Source organism: Tinamus guttatus, unplaced genomic scaffold (assembly GCF_059628265.1).
Source record: "Tinamus guttatus ecotype Peru unplaced genomic scaffold, ASM5962826v1 Tinamus_guttatus_pri_ptg000942l, whole genome shotgun sequence".
NCBI lineage: Eukaryota > Metazoa > Chordata > Aves > Tinamiformes > Tinamidae > Tinamus > Tinamus guttatus.
In genome coordinates, this window is record NW_028289476.1 from 190,565 (window position 1) to 207,952 (window position 17,388).

The 17,388-nt window shown below is 54.6% G+C and overlaps 1 protein-coding gene across 1 annotated transcript in view; it reads left to right on the plus strand.

Moving 5' to 3' along the window:
- Positions 1 to 17,388, plus strand: part of HCN4 (hyperpolarization activated cyclic nucleotide gated potassium channel 4) — a 72,740-nt gene that overhangs the window by 26,625 nt on the left and 28,727 nt on the right. The window contains exons 3-4 of the mRNA XM_088538170.1: positions 9,013 to 9,174; positions 13,958 to 14,176. Coding sequence (XP_088394296.1) covers positions 9,013 to 9,174; positions 13,958 to 14,176 — 381 coding nt within the window. The remainder of the gene's footprint in view (positions 1 to 9,012; positions 9,175 to 13,957; positions 14,177 to 17,388) is intronic.

Sequence of the window (17,388 nt, forward strand, 5' to 3'; positions counted from 1 at the left end):
ATTCTTGTGCCTCTCATAAGGATGAATATTTCTAAGGTTCCTCTTCTGCTTTAACTCCTCCCTCTCCCAGTTTTGATTAAGCTGAAATAGCCCATGGGCAAGAGGAAAGGACAAGCCAATTTCCACGTTCCCAAATCCACATTAGAATGGAAAATGCTTCCGAAATCTCTTTGCAATGCATTTCAAAATTTTCCTTATTGCCTTCTTGGAAAAAAAGAAAGCTTGAAAATAGACTTAGTCCTCAGTGCAAGAAGCTTTTCATTCGTTCCTGTCCAGAGCCACTTAACCAGAACACATTGTGAGCTTGGTTGATGGTACTAATCTTCATCCCAGTTGTTTGTTCCAAGGAATGCTTGGCCTTTTTCCCTGCTTTTTGTGTCTTTCACCTTCTCCAGAAGTTCCTCACTGAGATTCTGCCAGAGCCTGGGAGGGAGCAGGGGTCATTCCCTGCTTTCGGTGAATCTGCCTGAGGGACTTTGTTTTCCAAATCTGAAGGGAAAATTGTTTTCCTGGGAGTGTTAAATGGGAAAGCTCCGTCTGCCTTGGCAGAGTCATGTGGCAAGGGCCACCACTGACTTGCTGGTGATGAGATCTTTGCCACTGGGAGGACCTGATCATTCTGGCAGCAGGAAAAAATAAAAATAGTAAGAGATGTGCTTCGAAAACAAATCTCAGTTCTTCTAGCTTGCTTTTGGGTTTAGCATAAGCCATGTGTATGGTGATGGTGCTTTCTGTAAACGATGTACAGTCATGCAACAACCTCACAGGAGCTCTCAAACAGTTGCCACTTTTCCAGCCTTGTGAGTTCCATTAGGGTTGGGATCTGTCCTCACGGAGACCTTGAGCCGATAGAAACCATATCTCTGTTGAGATATGACTTAAAAACACACTTCTCTGCTAAGTACCCTTTGGCAAGGTTCCCAGCTCCTGCTCTGTCTGGAAGCAGAGCCCTAACTCAAATGACACCAACATGTTTTCATATTTGCATAGCCTGATGCCTCAGAGTTGGGGAATGTGCTTCTCAGGCTTGGATCCAGCCCACACAGGTCATCCAGAAAGGAGGATGCTCTTTGTAGTGACACGTAGGGCTTGGAGCAGAGGGACACGGCGGGCTGAGGGGAAACCGTGAGGAGAGGAATGACTGAGGCCAAGTACCATCCACGTGCTGAAGATACCTGGGCAGAACCTGGAAAAGAAGTGACCCGGTGAGAGGCTGGTGGGAGAGGGCAGTGTCCCCATGGAAGTCACACACCAGGATGCTCCCCAGCTTGATCCCTGCGGATGGATCAAGTGGTGGAGACTGTGGAGGGTGAACTGAGAGGCACCTCTCCCTGCACTGCCAGCAACAAGGACCCAAACAGCAGCCTTGTGAACACTGCGGGGAAGCCGTGAGGATGATGTCCCTTAACGCAGCTGACAGGGCCGCTCTTCCCACTTCCCTGGAGGGGTGGAGAGCAGTTAAGACGGAGCAGCTGTGTTTGTTGGGGTTTTTTTTTTCTTTATTTTCATTTATATTTTTTTATTCGCTCAGCAAACTGCCGGGTGTTAATTCCTCTTGATTTGCTGTGTCTCCGTGCAGCCCGGTTTGGAGAGGCCGTCCCTCGAATAGGGTTGATTAGACTCCTCTCCAGCGTGCGTCACCCAAGCATCCACTAATTCCACTTTATCCCAACAGTGTGTCGGGCTTTGCTGATGCTACAAAGAATTAGGCTGAAATTGTCAAGTTAATTATATAAACTCAGCGCAGCCCAAGCCACAGAGCAGCAGTGATGGCGGGGGAAGGACCTGAGCAGAGAAGGACGTTCCAGCGCTCCCCACGGCCGCACGCAAACGCAGCCGCGTGTCCTGCTGCGAGTGCGTGGCGACGAGGGCAGAGCCCCCCATCCCGGTGCTCATGCCGGGGCTCATCCCGGTGCTCATCCCGCCCTCGGGGCACGCGGGATGCCCGCCTGCAGTGCCTCGCGCCCGCGGCAGCGCCGCTGCTGGAGGCGTCACCACTCGAGGCTGCGGCTTCTCTGAGGCAGATTGTTGCCCCTTTCCTTGCCCTCCTCAAGGTCATTCCGACAGCTCGCAGGGCAGGAACAACACAACCCGTTTTAGGAAGCTGGAAAAAGCCCGTGCCCTCTCCAAGGCGCCTCTCTGGGAGCGCTGGCAACGCGGGAGATGAGTGTGGAGCCAAGCCCGCTCCCTGCGGCCCGTCCCCACTCTCTGCCGTCAGAGGGGCTCCTACCCTCCGAGCTGCTCCCTAGGGAGCTCCTCCTGCTTCCTCTGCCCCGGCAGCCGCTGTGGGGAGGGAAGGGCAAGAAGGGAGCGGGTCTGTCCATGGCGCCAAGCCATGGCTGCCCGTTTGGTGCCATCTGGAGGGAAGAGGGATCCTCCTCCCTAGGGGAGGTGGGCGCTGCACGGGTCCCCCAGGCTTCCTACAGTCTGGGGAGGGAGGAGGAAGTCCTGTTGTTTTGGAGCTTCTGATGCCCCCGGGATGACAGAAGTCTGAGGAGCAGCCAAGGTTTCGTCTGCAGCTGAGTTTCCAAGGGGCACTTCCCGCCCAGCCTCTCCTGCCCTCAACTCCTGCAGTTTAACTGCCCCCGCAAAGGCAAAGGAAGAAACGCGCAGGGTTGTTTAACAGAGGGAATCCTTCAGGACTGCAGCCAGGAGCAGGTTCCCAAGCCCAGCGCTCCTCAGGGCAGCGTGGGCACCTTGATGTGGCACTTACAGCCCCGGCTGGGCACGGGGCCGGGGGACTCTCACACTTGCTGGGAGCCCATTTGCCCCTTGCTGGTCAGACACAGCCCGTATGTGCGGGGTCTACAGCGTGTGTAGGCATTGCCGGTGGGGATGCAGCTCTTGGAATACTGCGTCTGTGACAGAGGTAAAGCGGATGGTGCCTGGGACTGCATTTCTCAGAATAAATATCCAGAGGCATTGGCGGGGGAGGCCCTGCTGCAGCAGGGAGCTGCTCTGGAATTGGAAGGAAGGATCAGGGCTGTCATTCTGATGTGCCTCATTTCCCCGGTGGTTTTTCAGCGCTGCCACCATCACCTCTTCCCACTCCTCCCTACGCTGACGGGGGCAGTTTTCCCGCTGCTGCAGCGGGGCTCTCGCAGCACCGAGGTGACACTAAACCCGACACTAAATCCAGCCTCCCAAGGGCAATGCAGGAGGGGCTGAACGAGTACAGTCTGAAGCGAGTTCCCCATGCGCTCGATTTCCTTTAAACAGAGCAGGAGATCACACCGGAGCAAGGAGGAGCGTGCCAGGAGGTAAAATGGTAGAACTGGGGCTGGGGGAGCCCAGGGTGAACAGTGTTAAAAAATGTAAAAATCACTGCTGATACAAATATCCCAATTCTAGGCACTTCAGCTACCTCGACATTGTAGGAGTGAAGGGAATTCAGAGGATCCTGATGAGGACGATTGAGAACAACCTGCCAAAAAATCAAAAGTTTCAAATTCTTTCCTTTAAGGGGATGAGATTAAAGAAAAAAAAAACATGTAATTAGTGGGCTAGAGAAAGAAGATGAGGGCCATATATTCGTCCTGCCTTATCCAGAGCAGATATGGAGCAGTCAAAGAAATTGAAAAGGCAGCAAATTCCAAATGAATTTCAGACCTCGTGTGTTCAGACCTTGGTGCTTCTTCCACAGTGAGCACAAGTCAAGGGCAATTTGGATGTTTGCGTGAGTTATGAGAACACCCAGAGTTACAAGATAGGCAAGTGCTTTGGAAGGTTAAAAAACACTCCTGCTTCCAAGCTGAAATCAATCTCTCACTATTGCGCATGCAGGTGAGGTCTTCCGAGGAGGTGGGACGTCTTCCCTCTGCCCCACGGGAGCTTCCTTCTGCCTTGTCCCCACGGCCTGTCCCCACGGCCTGATTTTGGTCAAGGAGAGCTTCCCGCAGCTACCGTCTCCACGCGCTGTGCTTGGCCCCTTGGCCCTGGGGGAACCTTTGGCCACAGGGGGACGGTGCCTCCCATCCCTTTCAGGACTAGCTGGGAATTTGGAATGGGAGCAGCAGCAAAGCCCCTGCAAAAGGAAAAGAGCAAAAGTGGTGCTAAAGAAAACAATAGTTTGATACCTTCTGGTCACAAGAAAAAGCTTCCATTAGGATTTTGGTAACATTCGTGCGAGGCTCTTGCTGTGCCGGGCAGTATCTGGTCGCCCAGCTCTGACGGCCGAGGAGCTCGTACCTAGCGTTACCGCTGCCTTCTGGGGACAAGAGCTGGAGGAGGCGGGTAAAAACTCCACCAGCTGCATGACCTGCCCTGGTCCTCGGCCTTGGCGCACAGCTAGGAGCCAGGGACAGCAGCAGGTTTGGACACCCCGGGCATTTGCTTGAATCTGCCACATCCCTATCAAACCATCATCATCATCATCATCATCATTATTATTATATCCCTAGAAGAGCTGTGCAAACCCCTGTCTGCTCGGGGCGTTTTTGCCTGAATAACCTATCGGCAGACAGCGTGTCCTGACGGGAGGCTGATTAAAACGGCAGCCTGGAGGGCCCTGCTCCTGCCCAGCGCGTGTCAGTGGCAGCTCAGGGACATTTCAGGTAGCATTTAAATACTGCTTGTAAGCATCTTTGTTCCGATCCAGTTCATTTGTCTGTTATTGCTCCCAGCATCTGTATTCAAGCACAGCAGGAACTAACCGGCCGTGTTCTCGGAGTCCAGCCTGCTGCTCGGTGCTTGGCAGGAGTGAAGCTCCCTTCCTGCTGCTCGAAACAACCCCGCAAGGCGCCTGGCCGCGGCTCCGCATGGGCCCCTCCTTCCGGAGCCTCCCTGCTCCGTCGGCTCCGGTTTCCCTATGCATCCTGCCTCCGGGAAGGTTACTCGCAGGCACGGGTTTGCTGAGGTTTCTGTCACCCAAGGAGGTATTTCCAAGCCCTTGTTCTCTTCAGAGGTGCCCTCTCTAAGGTGCCCGTTGAGGGCTAAGATTGTGTTACTGAGGCTGCTCGAAGAGCACAAAGGCTCCATAGGAATGAAGTCCGCCCGGCCTCGCAAGGAGATGTCTTGTTGCTCCACTGATAAACTCAGTCACCAAAGGATGATTCAGATCCATGCTGGAAATACTCAGCAGGCGGCATGGCAGAAAATCCCCATGTGGGAAGTTGGTACTGCCGGGGAGCAAACAAAAAAAAACGTTAAGTGGCATTCCTGGAACTTCTTAAATCTGTTCGGAATCCCAGACTGGAAAATTGAAATGTGACAGGAAAAAATAGGAAGGCGAAGGCTGCTGCTGAAGTGCTTTGTGGCAGCCTCCCTGCAGCCTGTGAGCCGTGGCCGCTCTCCTGTCGGGTCTGGGTGTTAAAAAGCCGCTTTTCTTCGTTTGGAGGTTCTCACCTGTTGGTCTGGTTGTCATTTTCCTGCATTCTGGTTGTGGTTCTGCCTAGAAACACAGGTGACAGGTGACAGTTGCACAGGTCAGACCCTTCCTGCACATAGATGGTGACAGACCGGCAGGGCCTTGAGCCCGTAGCCCCATCTTGATGGTGGCACATGCTGCGTGTCCCTTCCCACACACCCACGGCTACAGGTCCCTGGCCCCTGGCTGGAGCAGGGCCTCGCGCTGGCCCTGGCCTCGCTATAAGCAGGACGTGCTCCTTGCTGCCGTGTTATGATGTCTCCTTGCAAGCTCTAATTGGCTTTGTGCCCAAGAACACGGTGCACTCAAGGGGTGTCTCCAGTTAGCGGAGTGCGTTTGTGCTCCGATCACTGCTGAGGTCCTGCTGCCAGGCTGAGCGCCCCTCCAGCATGCGAGTCCCTCATCGTGCCGCCCGGCCCAGCCGCAATCAGGGTCTCACAAGACTCCTAAAACGCTGGAGACTCAGTGCCAAGCAGGGCTGGTGGACTCGGGAGGGCAGGAAGCACGAGCACGTGGGCTCTGTACATGCCTGCAAACACCTGCCGTCCCCGCGTGCCCGTTAGTCCTGCTCTTACCCCTTTCCCAGTCGTAAGGTGTTCCGGGAGCCACAAGCCGCCCTGCTATTCCTGCGTGCCGCTGCAGGCATTTCTGTGCCGGCGGGAGCAGCGGGTGGAGGCTGGCGGAGCCCCCCAAGGCCCCCAGACCAAACCCGCCGCGGCAGCACAGCGGATTGTGATTATTCAGAGTGTGAAGTGTGCTCGGGTGTCTCGCGGCACTGGCACTCGGCGCGCGTCCCTGCAGCTCCGCTTCCCAGACAGCCCCGAGACGCTCCAAGCATTAAACCCAGGGAATCGCGTGCCTGGTTCTGCTCGAGGCGGCACGAGCAGCTGCACTGACATTGGTTGTGCCACTGGTGCAAAGCAAGCATAAAAAGAGAAGCACCCCCGGCCTCTTGCTTCCATCTACAACTTGATCTTCGGGCTACAGTTTTCCTTCCTGGCATAGCAAAAAAAAAAGAAACAAAAAAAACCCACACACAAATCCCAAATCATCACAAACTGTCAGGAGTCTCCGTGAGCCCACACTAGTCTCTCGAATAATATTTTAGGCTCAGGAAGGCTCTTCACGAACAACACCCACCTCCAGTATGTTGAGAGAGACCTTAAACCTCGGTTTAAGAGCAGCTAGTGCCACGGAGAGGAAAGCTGTTTTCCCTGCCGCTGTTTACAGAAGGCAGGTGAGGAAGGAAGGCTGCAGAGCATCCCCAGCTGCTTCTGCAGCACCAGCCAGTGCTGTTCCCAACGTAGGGAAAGGCGCGACGGCCGCGCGGGGCTGGTGTGGCTGTGCCTGCGACGCTCAGCGCGCAGCTTCACCTCCGCTGCTAGTTCTGTGTCGCCTCCGAGGGCCTTTGGGGTCCATGAGCTACCAGATCCCCATCTCTCTTAGGATGTCCTTAATTTCTTCCAGCTCAAGCGGGATCCTGCAGCAAGACAGCGCCGGCTGCAGAGCACTCAGCAGATTGTTGGGACTCACAGGATTTACACTCGTACTGTCAAGATCCTGATAGATGAGCAAGTACAAGGGGATTCCAAAGCAGGGCCTGTATAGGGCTAGAGACTGGTTTGTTGATGAAGATTTGGTCCTCCCCCTTCTCCCCATGCTGAAAGCATCGCCAGGACCCTTTGGCTAGAAACTCTGGCCTTGTAACCAGGATTCCCAAGGTACCGCTTTGGGAGAGTCAAAAAATGGGAGCATTAAGTCACTTGAACCTGTGTTTCCTCCTTCTCCTCCTCTCCTCGTGAACCAGCTATTCCAGCAGGATTCCTCCCCGTCTGTCCCGGGCGAGCTAGCGGCAGCTCAAGGTGCTGCAGTACTGGCTAAAACCCTCTGCAGCCAGAGCTGTCCCCTTCCCTGCTACACGGGGACCGTTTGTGGGAGCTTCTCCTCGAGGTCCAGCCTTGGCCTTCACTTCTGCACCGTGGGGGTGAGCGTTTCTGCTCCTGCATTCCTGGAATGCAAATGCATTCCAAGGAGTGGGCATGACCTGCTCGCTCCTTACGCTGCCAGTTGGACTTGGGTTTGTCTCCCCTCCCGTTCAGATGGCTGTAGCTGCCGTTCGTTATCCCGGCTCCCTGTGCGGTGAGCACGGAGAGCTGGGAATTCCTGCCACCAAGGGAATCCTCTTGCCAGTTAAATAGATGTTTAGGTGTCTCCGTTTCCATCCAACGCCTCCAGTGACATGTAGATATTAACTGGGAGTCTGGACATCCAGAGCAGTCAGCTGAATCCATCCTTTCCATCTGCAGAGCAGATACAGCCTCTTCCCACATGGGAAGTGCATGGCAGCCCTAGGACAATTCCAGGCAGCTCTGGAGGGCAATTCCCAACAGCCTCTCAGCTCTTGGCCTGTCCAGACTCTGTGATGGGAACATCCGTGGGCTACAAGGGCAGATGCAGCCTTCAGCAGTGGCTCCTGCATTTACAGGTGGGAGCACTCAAAGCTCCCTTTTGCCTGGGTTTTGGAGAAGGCTTTGTGCTCTAAATGACCACAATAGATCCCAGTCACCACAGATGAGGCTCCATATCCCTTTAGTTTTTCCCCAAAAGCAGCCATTCCCTCACTCTCTACTACAATCCTAAATCCAGCTGGGTTTCTGTCAGGAGATGCCCAGGTTACAGGAGGGCCGGATCTCTTTGAACAGTCCAGGTGGGTAGCAGAGGAGAAGTCATTAGTGCAGTAAACGTTGGCGTCGAGCAGGTCCCCACACTGATCCCTGGGCAAACTGCTGCTCCATTAGGAGCGTAGCCCGTGGCTGCCGGGATGTAGGCGGAATTCACTTTGGGTTATCTGAATGGGGATGAGCACTTCTGCAGCGGGAAAGAAAAGAAAAAGAGGAAACCGGCAGGAATTATTCTGCATGAATTATGTGCTCCGCTTTCACACTGACCTATTGAGTCAGCAATGAGAGCCGGATTTCCTAGAACAGCTTTTCATGCCGGATTTTGGATATTTTTCCTCTTTTCAGCCCCGAAATACTGTGAGAATGGCCTTTGTCACAGCAAGTGACACTGTGGACTCCAGCTGTACCGTGGACACGGAGAAAATAATAGGGTTCAGATGCAGTTATCCAAATCCCTCATCTTCCTGCGGCCCGGCCTCCTCCGCTGGCTGCCGCGCAGCGGGACGTCCCGCTCGGGCAGGGAAGCGTCAGCGCTGGAGGGGAAGGGAGGGATCCGCGCGGGAGCCGAGCGGGAGCTGCCGGGGCCTCCACTCCTTGCCTGCCTTAGTGCGAGACTGGAAGACACTGAGCATCTCCTGCAAGAAATGGGTGCGTCCGACCCTCTCCTCCCAGTCTGCACGAGTTTGAGGCCGTGTTTCCTGCCGCCGAGACGTGCGGAGCCGCGTCCAACACCCAGCACCGAGCAGTGCAGCTTTAAACATAAATTAAAACGCAAAATCAAAGAGCAGGAGGGCCGAATGACTGTGATTTTGTGTCTTTTTAAATTTATTTCGCAGCTAGTTCTGCCTGCATGCAGGGACGAGCCGGGCTGCCTCGGCCTCCCCGGCTCCCGCAGCGCCTTGGCCCGATCCCGCACTTCGCCTGTCCGGGGAGCCGCAGCTTAACCCGCTCCTGTTGCCCCTGCAGATCTTCCACATGACGTACGACCTGGCGAGCGCCGTGGTGCGCATCGTGAACCTCATCGGCATGATGCTGCTGCTCTGCCACTGGGACGGCTGCCTCCAGTTCCTCGTGCCCATGCTGCAGGACTTCCCCGAGGACTGTTGGGTCTCCCTCAACCGCATGGTGGTGAGTGTCCGCCCGGCCCCCGCGGAGAACGCGAGCGACCTCGCGGGGCTCCCAGCCATCTCACGGACAGGCCACGAGCTTCTATTCTGAGGGACAGCATCCATCTGATTAGGCAGGAAAGAACTGACAAACCTTAGAAAATTGCCTCTCACTGCAACTCAACCTCCAGATTCCCCAACCAGTTTCTCCTTAAAATAAATAAATAAATAAATAAATAAAACCAGGCGCTCAGGCAGAACAGAGCAAATGTAAAATATAAAAAAATCTGCCCGCTGTCTCAGGCTCCCACATGCGGGCACGCGCCTGAGAGGAGCGCACAGCCACAAGGACGTCGTTATGTTGGGACTTATTTCTTCACTTCTTCACCCTGCAACAGTCACTCATTTCCTGCAGCTGAGAGGTGCCAGTCCTTTACTTGCCTACAGCAGAAGCACAGCCTGTGCAGCAGCTGCCGGGTCTTCCCCCACGCTGCCTTTTTCTTATTTCCATGGCAGGAACGAGGAATGCTCTGGGCCCCATTGTGCTTCCCTTACTCAGGTGTGAAAGCGCAGAGAGCAGCTGGTCCTGGTGCGCTCAGACACGTAGCCACAGGCCCTGCCATCCGCTGAAGTGCCCTGGCCCTGCTGCTCCTGCAGGTCAGTGTCCGGGCTGCAGAGCTGCAGACACTGAGAGCGGAGCTCCGCGAGGAGAGAGGTGAATCTGTACGGTGCAGGAAAGAGTCCGCTGGGCCAGAGCACCATCGCAGGCCAAAGATTGCCTTCAAGGTAACTGTGTAATGAAGGAAAAGTGAATTTTTCTTACACAGTCTACAGTCTTGCAATACAGTCTGCCCCTGATAATGGGGCAGAGGGAGCAGAGATTCAGCCTGGGCCCCCTTCTTGGCAGCAAAAGCAAGGCGAGGTGGGAAGGAAGCAGCCCATGGGCAGGAGGCTCCAGAAGCAGCATGAGGGCAAGTTTCCATGCGGAGCAGAGCCTCGCTAGGCCAGGACTCACACGGCGGCACTTGTCTGCTCAGCCTGGAGAGCCTGCGAAGCTGGGAATTAAACTTCCCATGTGTGATCTTTTTGGCCGCTTCTCCTCTGCAGCAAGATCACCTCCACTTTTTCCATTTAACAAAAGTGAAAAAAAAAAAATGATCGTCTTAGTGCTTGTATCAGATAATGGAGTCTCAGGAAAGCTGGACGCAGAATTGGAGGGATGGTAAAAGCCTCAACTATCGTCTAAGTGGCTTCAGCTCCAGAGCTTAACAGGAATGCAGAGGCCCCAAACAGCTTATATTTGCAGCATTAATGTGGAGAATAATTAATGGCTCTAGACCAAGCCCGTGTCTTCTTACAGTAAGATTCTGCCTCTGCCCTCCTGAGGTTTCTGGATGTACCATTTGGAGTCTGTGAACCAGTATGGAAGGTGAATGCTTAGCACAAATATTTACTTGTGTTCAGTAATAAAGTAATAGGAGAGGTCACCAAGTTGGGGAGTGACAAAAAAAGAGACGTGTTCTCGCACGTGGGGCAATGGCTCTGTTGGAGAGCCGTGATGGACAGGGTGGGAGGTGACAGGTTAGGACAGCATCCAGCTTTGGCAGAGTCCATAGGCTGGATGGTGGGACCTTCTGTACTGACCTCATCACAGACCCGAGGAGGTAAATGCACCCGGGTTTAGAGCACCCTGCTACACACCGGAGTTTAAACGCGGGGACAGAAGCGCTGGACAAGAAAGAGGAACCTTTGGAAGCAGCAGCCTGCACAGGGAGCAGGGAGACAGGTGCCCAGTGCCTTGGAGGTGCTAGGGAAATTTATGAAATGACTGTCCCTGAGCAGAGTGCTGCTGCTCTTCCCGAAAATCCCACCTGGAAAGCAGAGCAACCTGGAGTGGCTACTTGGCAATTCCTGAAACCAGCTCTGCCTCTGACCCAGCAGGGAGAGAAGATTCATCACTTCTCATCTGCTTCTTAAAGGCTTGATCCTCTTCCAAGGTATCTGTGAAGGGTCTAGTGTTGCCAAAATCCTATCAGGGGCTTGGTGAGCCCCTGGGTCCAATTCGTCTTGGCAATTTCTCAGTGCTCCATGTTTTGCCTTCAGCAACTGTAGAAGGATTCTCTGCAGGCCTTCTGTTAGACCTGGCTCTGAAGTGGCAGGGAAGGATGTTTCCAGCATTAATTGCTCAGCTCTAGTCTCGGGAGCTTCAGCGTCAGAATCCCTGCGGAGCCCCTTATTAAGGAGGAAAACGCCGGTGAGGCGGCAGCTGCGTGGGCAGTGGCAGCTCCTGGGACCCTGGCCTGGCAGCCCCTCCTCAGAGGAGCCTGAGCTCTGCGGAGAGCTTTGGAAACACGTGGCTGCTCCTCGGGGATTTTGCCAGACTGACAAACCCTACCAGGAAGGCAAATACTCCCCGTGTGAAATGCAGCAGCCTTGCATAAGCAATACTGATCGTCTTCCTTGCACCAAGGAAGGAGAGCGGCTCCCCACGGAAGGGAGGAAGAGAAGCTGACCCAGCCCGGGTTGTGGTGGACCATGGAGCAATCCTAACCGGATCTGTGTTCTGCCCAGCACTTGGTGGTGTCCAGGGGAGGGCAGTGACATGCAGCGGCATTAACCTAATGCCCCTGTAACAGCTCGGCCAACGTGAGACAACTGCTGACACTGGGGGAGTTCACACAACAAATTCCTGCCCTGCGTGGCCAGGTGGGCGGGCTGGGCCGTGGCAGCTCTGCCGGCTGCAGTCCTAGCTCATCCCATGAAGATTCCTTCCCTGGGGAATGGGATGCTGGACAAAATGCACCTTACCCTGCAGGCAGGCTCTGCGTAGCAGCAGTGCTGGCGGCCTGGCACAGTGCTGTGCCCGCGCGTGCCTCTCCCACCCCAAGGATTTTCCAGCCCCTCTCCGTGTCTGCTCCGTGCAGCGCTCTGCTGCAGGGATGTGGTCATGCAGAGCTGCCTGGCGCTGCCCCGGGGCAGGGAAGCCTTGGGGAGGCACCTCCGGGTGCGTCTGAGCAGAGAGACTGCGATCCAGACACTAAGCCTGGAGCCTCACAGTCCTGCCAGGGCAGATGCTAAAAACAAGCTAGCTTCAGAAACCACTTCAAAGTCATTCTGACTCCTTTTTGCAGGTGTTCTTAGTGCCTGCCATGGGTTTGAGCCGACATTCCTCTCAACTGTATACCAGCACAGATTTGCAGCTCCATTTCAGCTGCTTTGAGACTTCCTTAGCGAGGGATCATTTTCTTTGGGTAGTTTAAGGCCTCATTTACCTACCCTAATGGACTGTTTTAGCCACCCCTCTGTACTTGAACTAATAACACCCTCCCCTGAGGGGCTGCTGTGCTGGTGCATTGAGCACAGCAGGATGACTGCTAAGGGGACCAAGATCTATCGGTATAAAGCACCATGATGCCTATCCTTGGCTCTTCCTCTGCTCTAAGGGCAACTTTTTCCAGTGCAGGAGGTGCCTGCGTTGTCCCTTTGCCCGGGAGGGGACAAGCCAGACAGGCTGGCGCCTGTCACGCTCCTGGGCTCTGAATGGGCTGTGCCCCTTCGCTGTCCCCGCCGTGGCTTTGCCCTTCTTGTTGACAGCAGGAAGCGGCCTGTCCTGCATCATGTAACCGCAGGGGGACAGGGTGACGCCGTGGCCGCCTTTGTGCGCGTCCTTATCTCCTCAGCGAGCGCTGACGCTCTCCAGGCTTGGCCCCATCTCACAGGCACCACCAGCCCGTGCTGGCTCTGCTCCCTGCTTCCCAGCTCATTCCCGGGCTCCTGCCTTTGCTCCTGCCTGGTGCTGCATGGGGCCTGCACGACGGTCCTGCACGGGGACCTTCGGGGCGGCTGTGGCGCAGACCTTGGCTCTATCCATACGTTAGCACCTTCCTGGGGCCGGCAAGAAGGCTGATGAGTGTCCAGATTAGGTACTGCAGCGAAGGTCCCTGCAGCAGAGGTATTTTCTCACATACCTTGTAATAGGGAATATGTGATGACAGTGCATTTACCTTACACGGTTTTGTGGCAAGGGCTTTCTATCATATAGTACCCACAGGATAGCAAAGGGACCTTGAGCTGTGCCACAAACTCAGGCTGATCAGAAAAGTCAGCCAACTTTGGGGGTTCTTTCCTCCCCATCCCATGATGCGGTTGCTGAGGTTCCAGTGGGAAAGTGCAGGATGTCCCCGAGAAGCCAGTGATTCCAGCTGGTTTCTCACTGTGGTTTATTACAGCTCTCACATTAGACCATTTCTGGTCCGCTCAGCTCCTCGTAAAGAGCCCTGTTTTACACTGAAAAGACACCCTGCCTGGACATTATTGTCTTAATTTTCTTCCATCCCATCCCTTCACTTAATGACCAGAGTTCCTGAACATTTCACAAATTGCTGGAGAATAAACGATTTTCCTCACATTAAAATCTTGCTGCTGACAGCCTTGTTTGGGCTGTCTTGTACCAGTTCTCTGTTAAACTCCATTTCCCAACACATAATCATTTGCTTCGGGTCCTTCTCTTGCATGTGGGTCATTTTGGAAATATGCCAGCACATCATCTCTGTTTGTCCCCTCTTGGTTTGCCCCAACGTGTCGGTCTTGCTGGCTTCCTTTGGGGAAGGTTTCACTGGAAAGAGCACCTGGAACCTGTGAAAACCTGGAAACCCAGCCCACACTGGGCATTGTCACTTTTTTAAGTTATAGGAGTGCTTTAAACAAAGACTTGGGGCCCAATGCTACGAGTCCGTCTCTGGAGCATGTTGGTGGCAGCCGGAGGCCCTGTCCCACGCTGATGCTCTGTTGTGTCCTCTCTGCAGAACGACTCCTGGGGGAAGCAGTATTCCTACGCGCTCTTCAAGGCCATGAGCCACATGCTGTGCATCGGCTACGGGCAGCAGGCGCCCGTGGGCATGTCGGATGTGTGGCTCACCATGCTCAGCATGATCGTGGGCGCCACCTGCTACGCCATGTTCATCGGCCACGCCACCGCGCTCATCCAGTCGCTGGACTCCTCCCGGCGCCAGTACCAGGAGAAGGTAAGGAACAGCCCTGCATGTCCCCACGGCACCGTGGCTGGAGGCACTCTGGGCTGGGAGGGACCTGTGGGAGAGGCCACGGGTGTCATGGATTTGTCACCATGGCAGCCATTCATAACTCAGGCCATTCAGTCAGTCTGCAAGACCCTCAGGAAGAAATAGATGCAAGATCAGATGGACAATATAGGGCAAGCGGGTAATTCTTGTTATCTCCAACTGTCTTTCTAGATCAACGTTCTCAATGCCACTATCATCTAAGATTGTCACTCCCTTTTTCCTAAGATTTTGTTTCAAATTCCAAGTGAACATGCCAGAATGGGCAGCTTTTGTTTAGCAAGTGCTTTCTTTAACATTATTCAGGTTAAACACTGCAGTGCTCCTGAGCAAACCTACGGATCAACCCCACCGCACAGATCAAGGCTCAGGAGCACCAAGCAGGTTCCCCAGGCAGCTATCAAATCAACTACATTGTAGACTCATGTAGACGCATGGCCAGAAAGCACAGGTGTAAGGGCTGTGAGTTAGAATAATGCTTAAGAGGTTCAGTTGTTGCATGAGAGGAAGTGGGAGGACAGTGGAAACGTCACCGTGCTGGGGTTGCCACTGCAGCTGCAGTAACGATGGCGTTCGGGTGACGCTGGGCGACTGTGCGGTTGACAGGTGCTGACGGGGCCAGCTTGTGAGAGGAGCTCTCCGAGGTGCATGAGCCTCGCCGTCAGTTAGGATCTTCCCATGCCAGAGCATGTTGCTCTCTATGCAGTCGTATTTGGCCACCGAAACCACACATCAGCACAAGCAATGGCCTCAGGCAGCAGGACCAAGGGGGCCTAGGGAAGAAGGTGCCATGTCAGGGCCAAAGCGATGCGTTTGGTCGGAAGACTAAGACAGGAAGAAGTCTGTGCTCATGTTGACCTTGCCTGGTGCATTGGATGAGGTGAGAGGGGTCCTGTTGTCGCAGTGGGTTGAGTATGGCCAGCAAGCACAGGTGTAAGGGCTGTGAGTTAGAATAATGCTTAAGAGGTTCAGTTGTTGCATGAGAGGAAGTGGGAGGACAGATTTGTCAGGTGGTTCCAGGAATTGGCATCAGACACAGAAATCCCAAAGCTCCCCCGTGAAGAGAGTTTGCAGGAGTGCAGAGAGTAAACACGAAAAAAGACCAGGGGGTGAATCATGCTTTGAGGTTATGGAGTGCTCAAGCCAGAGCTAGAGCCAAAGAGAGAAAAAGGCCAGGAGAGGAGGCCTGGGAGGCAAGCAGAGCACTGGGCGTCCTAGCGAGCCGTGCCACTGCTCCCGCAGCGAGAAGGACACTGCAGCACGCCGAGGCAGCTGGCCCAGCCTGGGCATGCACAGCGCTCACTCCAACGTGCTGCAAGCGGCCTAGGAGTCAAGGACTGATTTGCAAGTTCAGCCAGCTGGCCATCGCAGCAGCGGCCAAGTTTTCACCTGCATGTCTGGGCACTGTGATTTCTTTCCCCAGCCGGGTCTGAAGATAAAGGCAGAACTTGAGCCTGGGAGTTTGATTCCCAATAGGATTCAGGGAAACTGGGCACCGCCAGGTAGGAGGAGTGTGAGGTGTTAAAGCCTGATGTGAATGAGAGGGTTAATAGATCCAGCAGAAAAGCTTCATGACAAAAGCAGTGGGTAAAATCTTTAACAAAGGATGTGTTTCATGTGGTTATTGCAGGTTCATTTCCCCAGGTATTCTCCTAGGAACAAAGCCTCAGGGATCGAATACATTCAATTTCCTCTTGCAAATGGGACAAGTGATGGTCTAAAACAAATATGTATTTACTTCGTGCATTCCTTAGCACTTGAATAGCCCTGATTAAAATGAGGCTGCTTCGTGCTTTGCAGCCCTGCAACTCAATTTAGCTCAGTCCTCATGGGACAATGTGCCTGTTGAAGCATATTGGAAGCAGAATCTCCGCAGGTTCGCGGGGTGGCGGGCGGAAGCAGGCGGCAGTTTGGGGGCTGCGCCGAGGGCGCCTCCAGGTGCTCCGCAGCCAGGGCTGCAGAGACCCTCGCGGTTCCTTGTGGGAGCGGGGAGACCCTGGGGACGACGGAGCTGCCGGCGTGCACACAGCAGCAGCGCAGACACCTCAGCAGCCGCCTGTGCTCTGCAGAGCCCTCAGGATGTGCTTCGGGAGGGAGTCTGTAGTGGAATTTCAGACTGGTCCACGTCTCTGCCAAACCAGCTTGTTCTTCCCTTGTACTAACAGCTTCTGAGACAAGAGGAAAAGCCAAGATCTGCTGTGGTTTGGCTTCCAGAGCAGGCTTCTCTGTAAACAGTGCTTGATTTGGCCCCGTCTTTCATTCTGGGCTGGATTCATTGAACACTTGGACACTCCATCCCTGTCCTCCAAGTATTCTTTTGCTGCAGCACCTGAATTTCATATTCTGCTGGTTTCTGCAAGACAAGGAAGCCTGCAGGGCAGATGGGCTGCTAAGAAACAGAGATGTGGAGGAGGAAGCTGTGTCCTCCCAGACCGTGTGGTGCAGAGGTTCCTCGGGACGTGGGACATTTCCCGCATTGCTGAGGAGTACAGTGCGCTCGTACCAGCTCAGGTTGTGGAAGTGGCACGGCCACCACGTGTGACAGCTCTGTGTCCCCTCAGAAAGCTCTGCGGCACAAGAGCTCTGGCACTATGAGGTGCTTTATTTCCAGGCCCAGAGGCCAGGTTGGAAGGGACTTCTCTGTCCTGTCCTGCCTTGCAGGGTGTCCCCTGCCTCCAGACAACTTGCCCGTGGCCAGGGGCTGACCACCACCCAGAGCTCGGCCTAGTGACTGACCCCGCAGCGGCTCTGCAGGCAGGACTGGTTTCCTGTGTGTGGGCACAGTATCCCCACAGGTCCAAAGCTCTGCTGGGAAACACTCCCGGTTTGGGTGGTGGGAAGCTGCGTGTTGTAACTTGTCTGATTTAGCAGCTCCAGCCAAAAGGGACCTCGCGCAGCCCTTCTCCTGCAGTGCTCCTCCTGGCTGCGGTTTCATCTCACGTATTCCATCTCTCCCATCTCCCAGGCCTTTCCCGAGCTGCCGGGTCCCTGGCCTGGCAGAAGGCTGTTCGCTTCCTTTATTTGAGGGTTAACTCTCTGCCAGATTAGTGGCTTGAATCATCTTACTGCAGGGTCCAGTGAGGGCCACAGCTGGTGCTGGATGATGGAGGAGGAGGTTTATAAGCAAGAGCAGGGGCATCATTCCTCATTCAGCTATT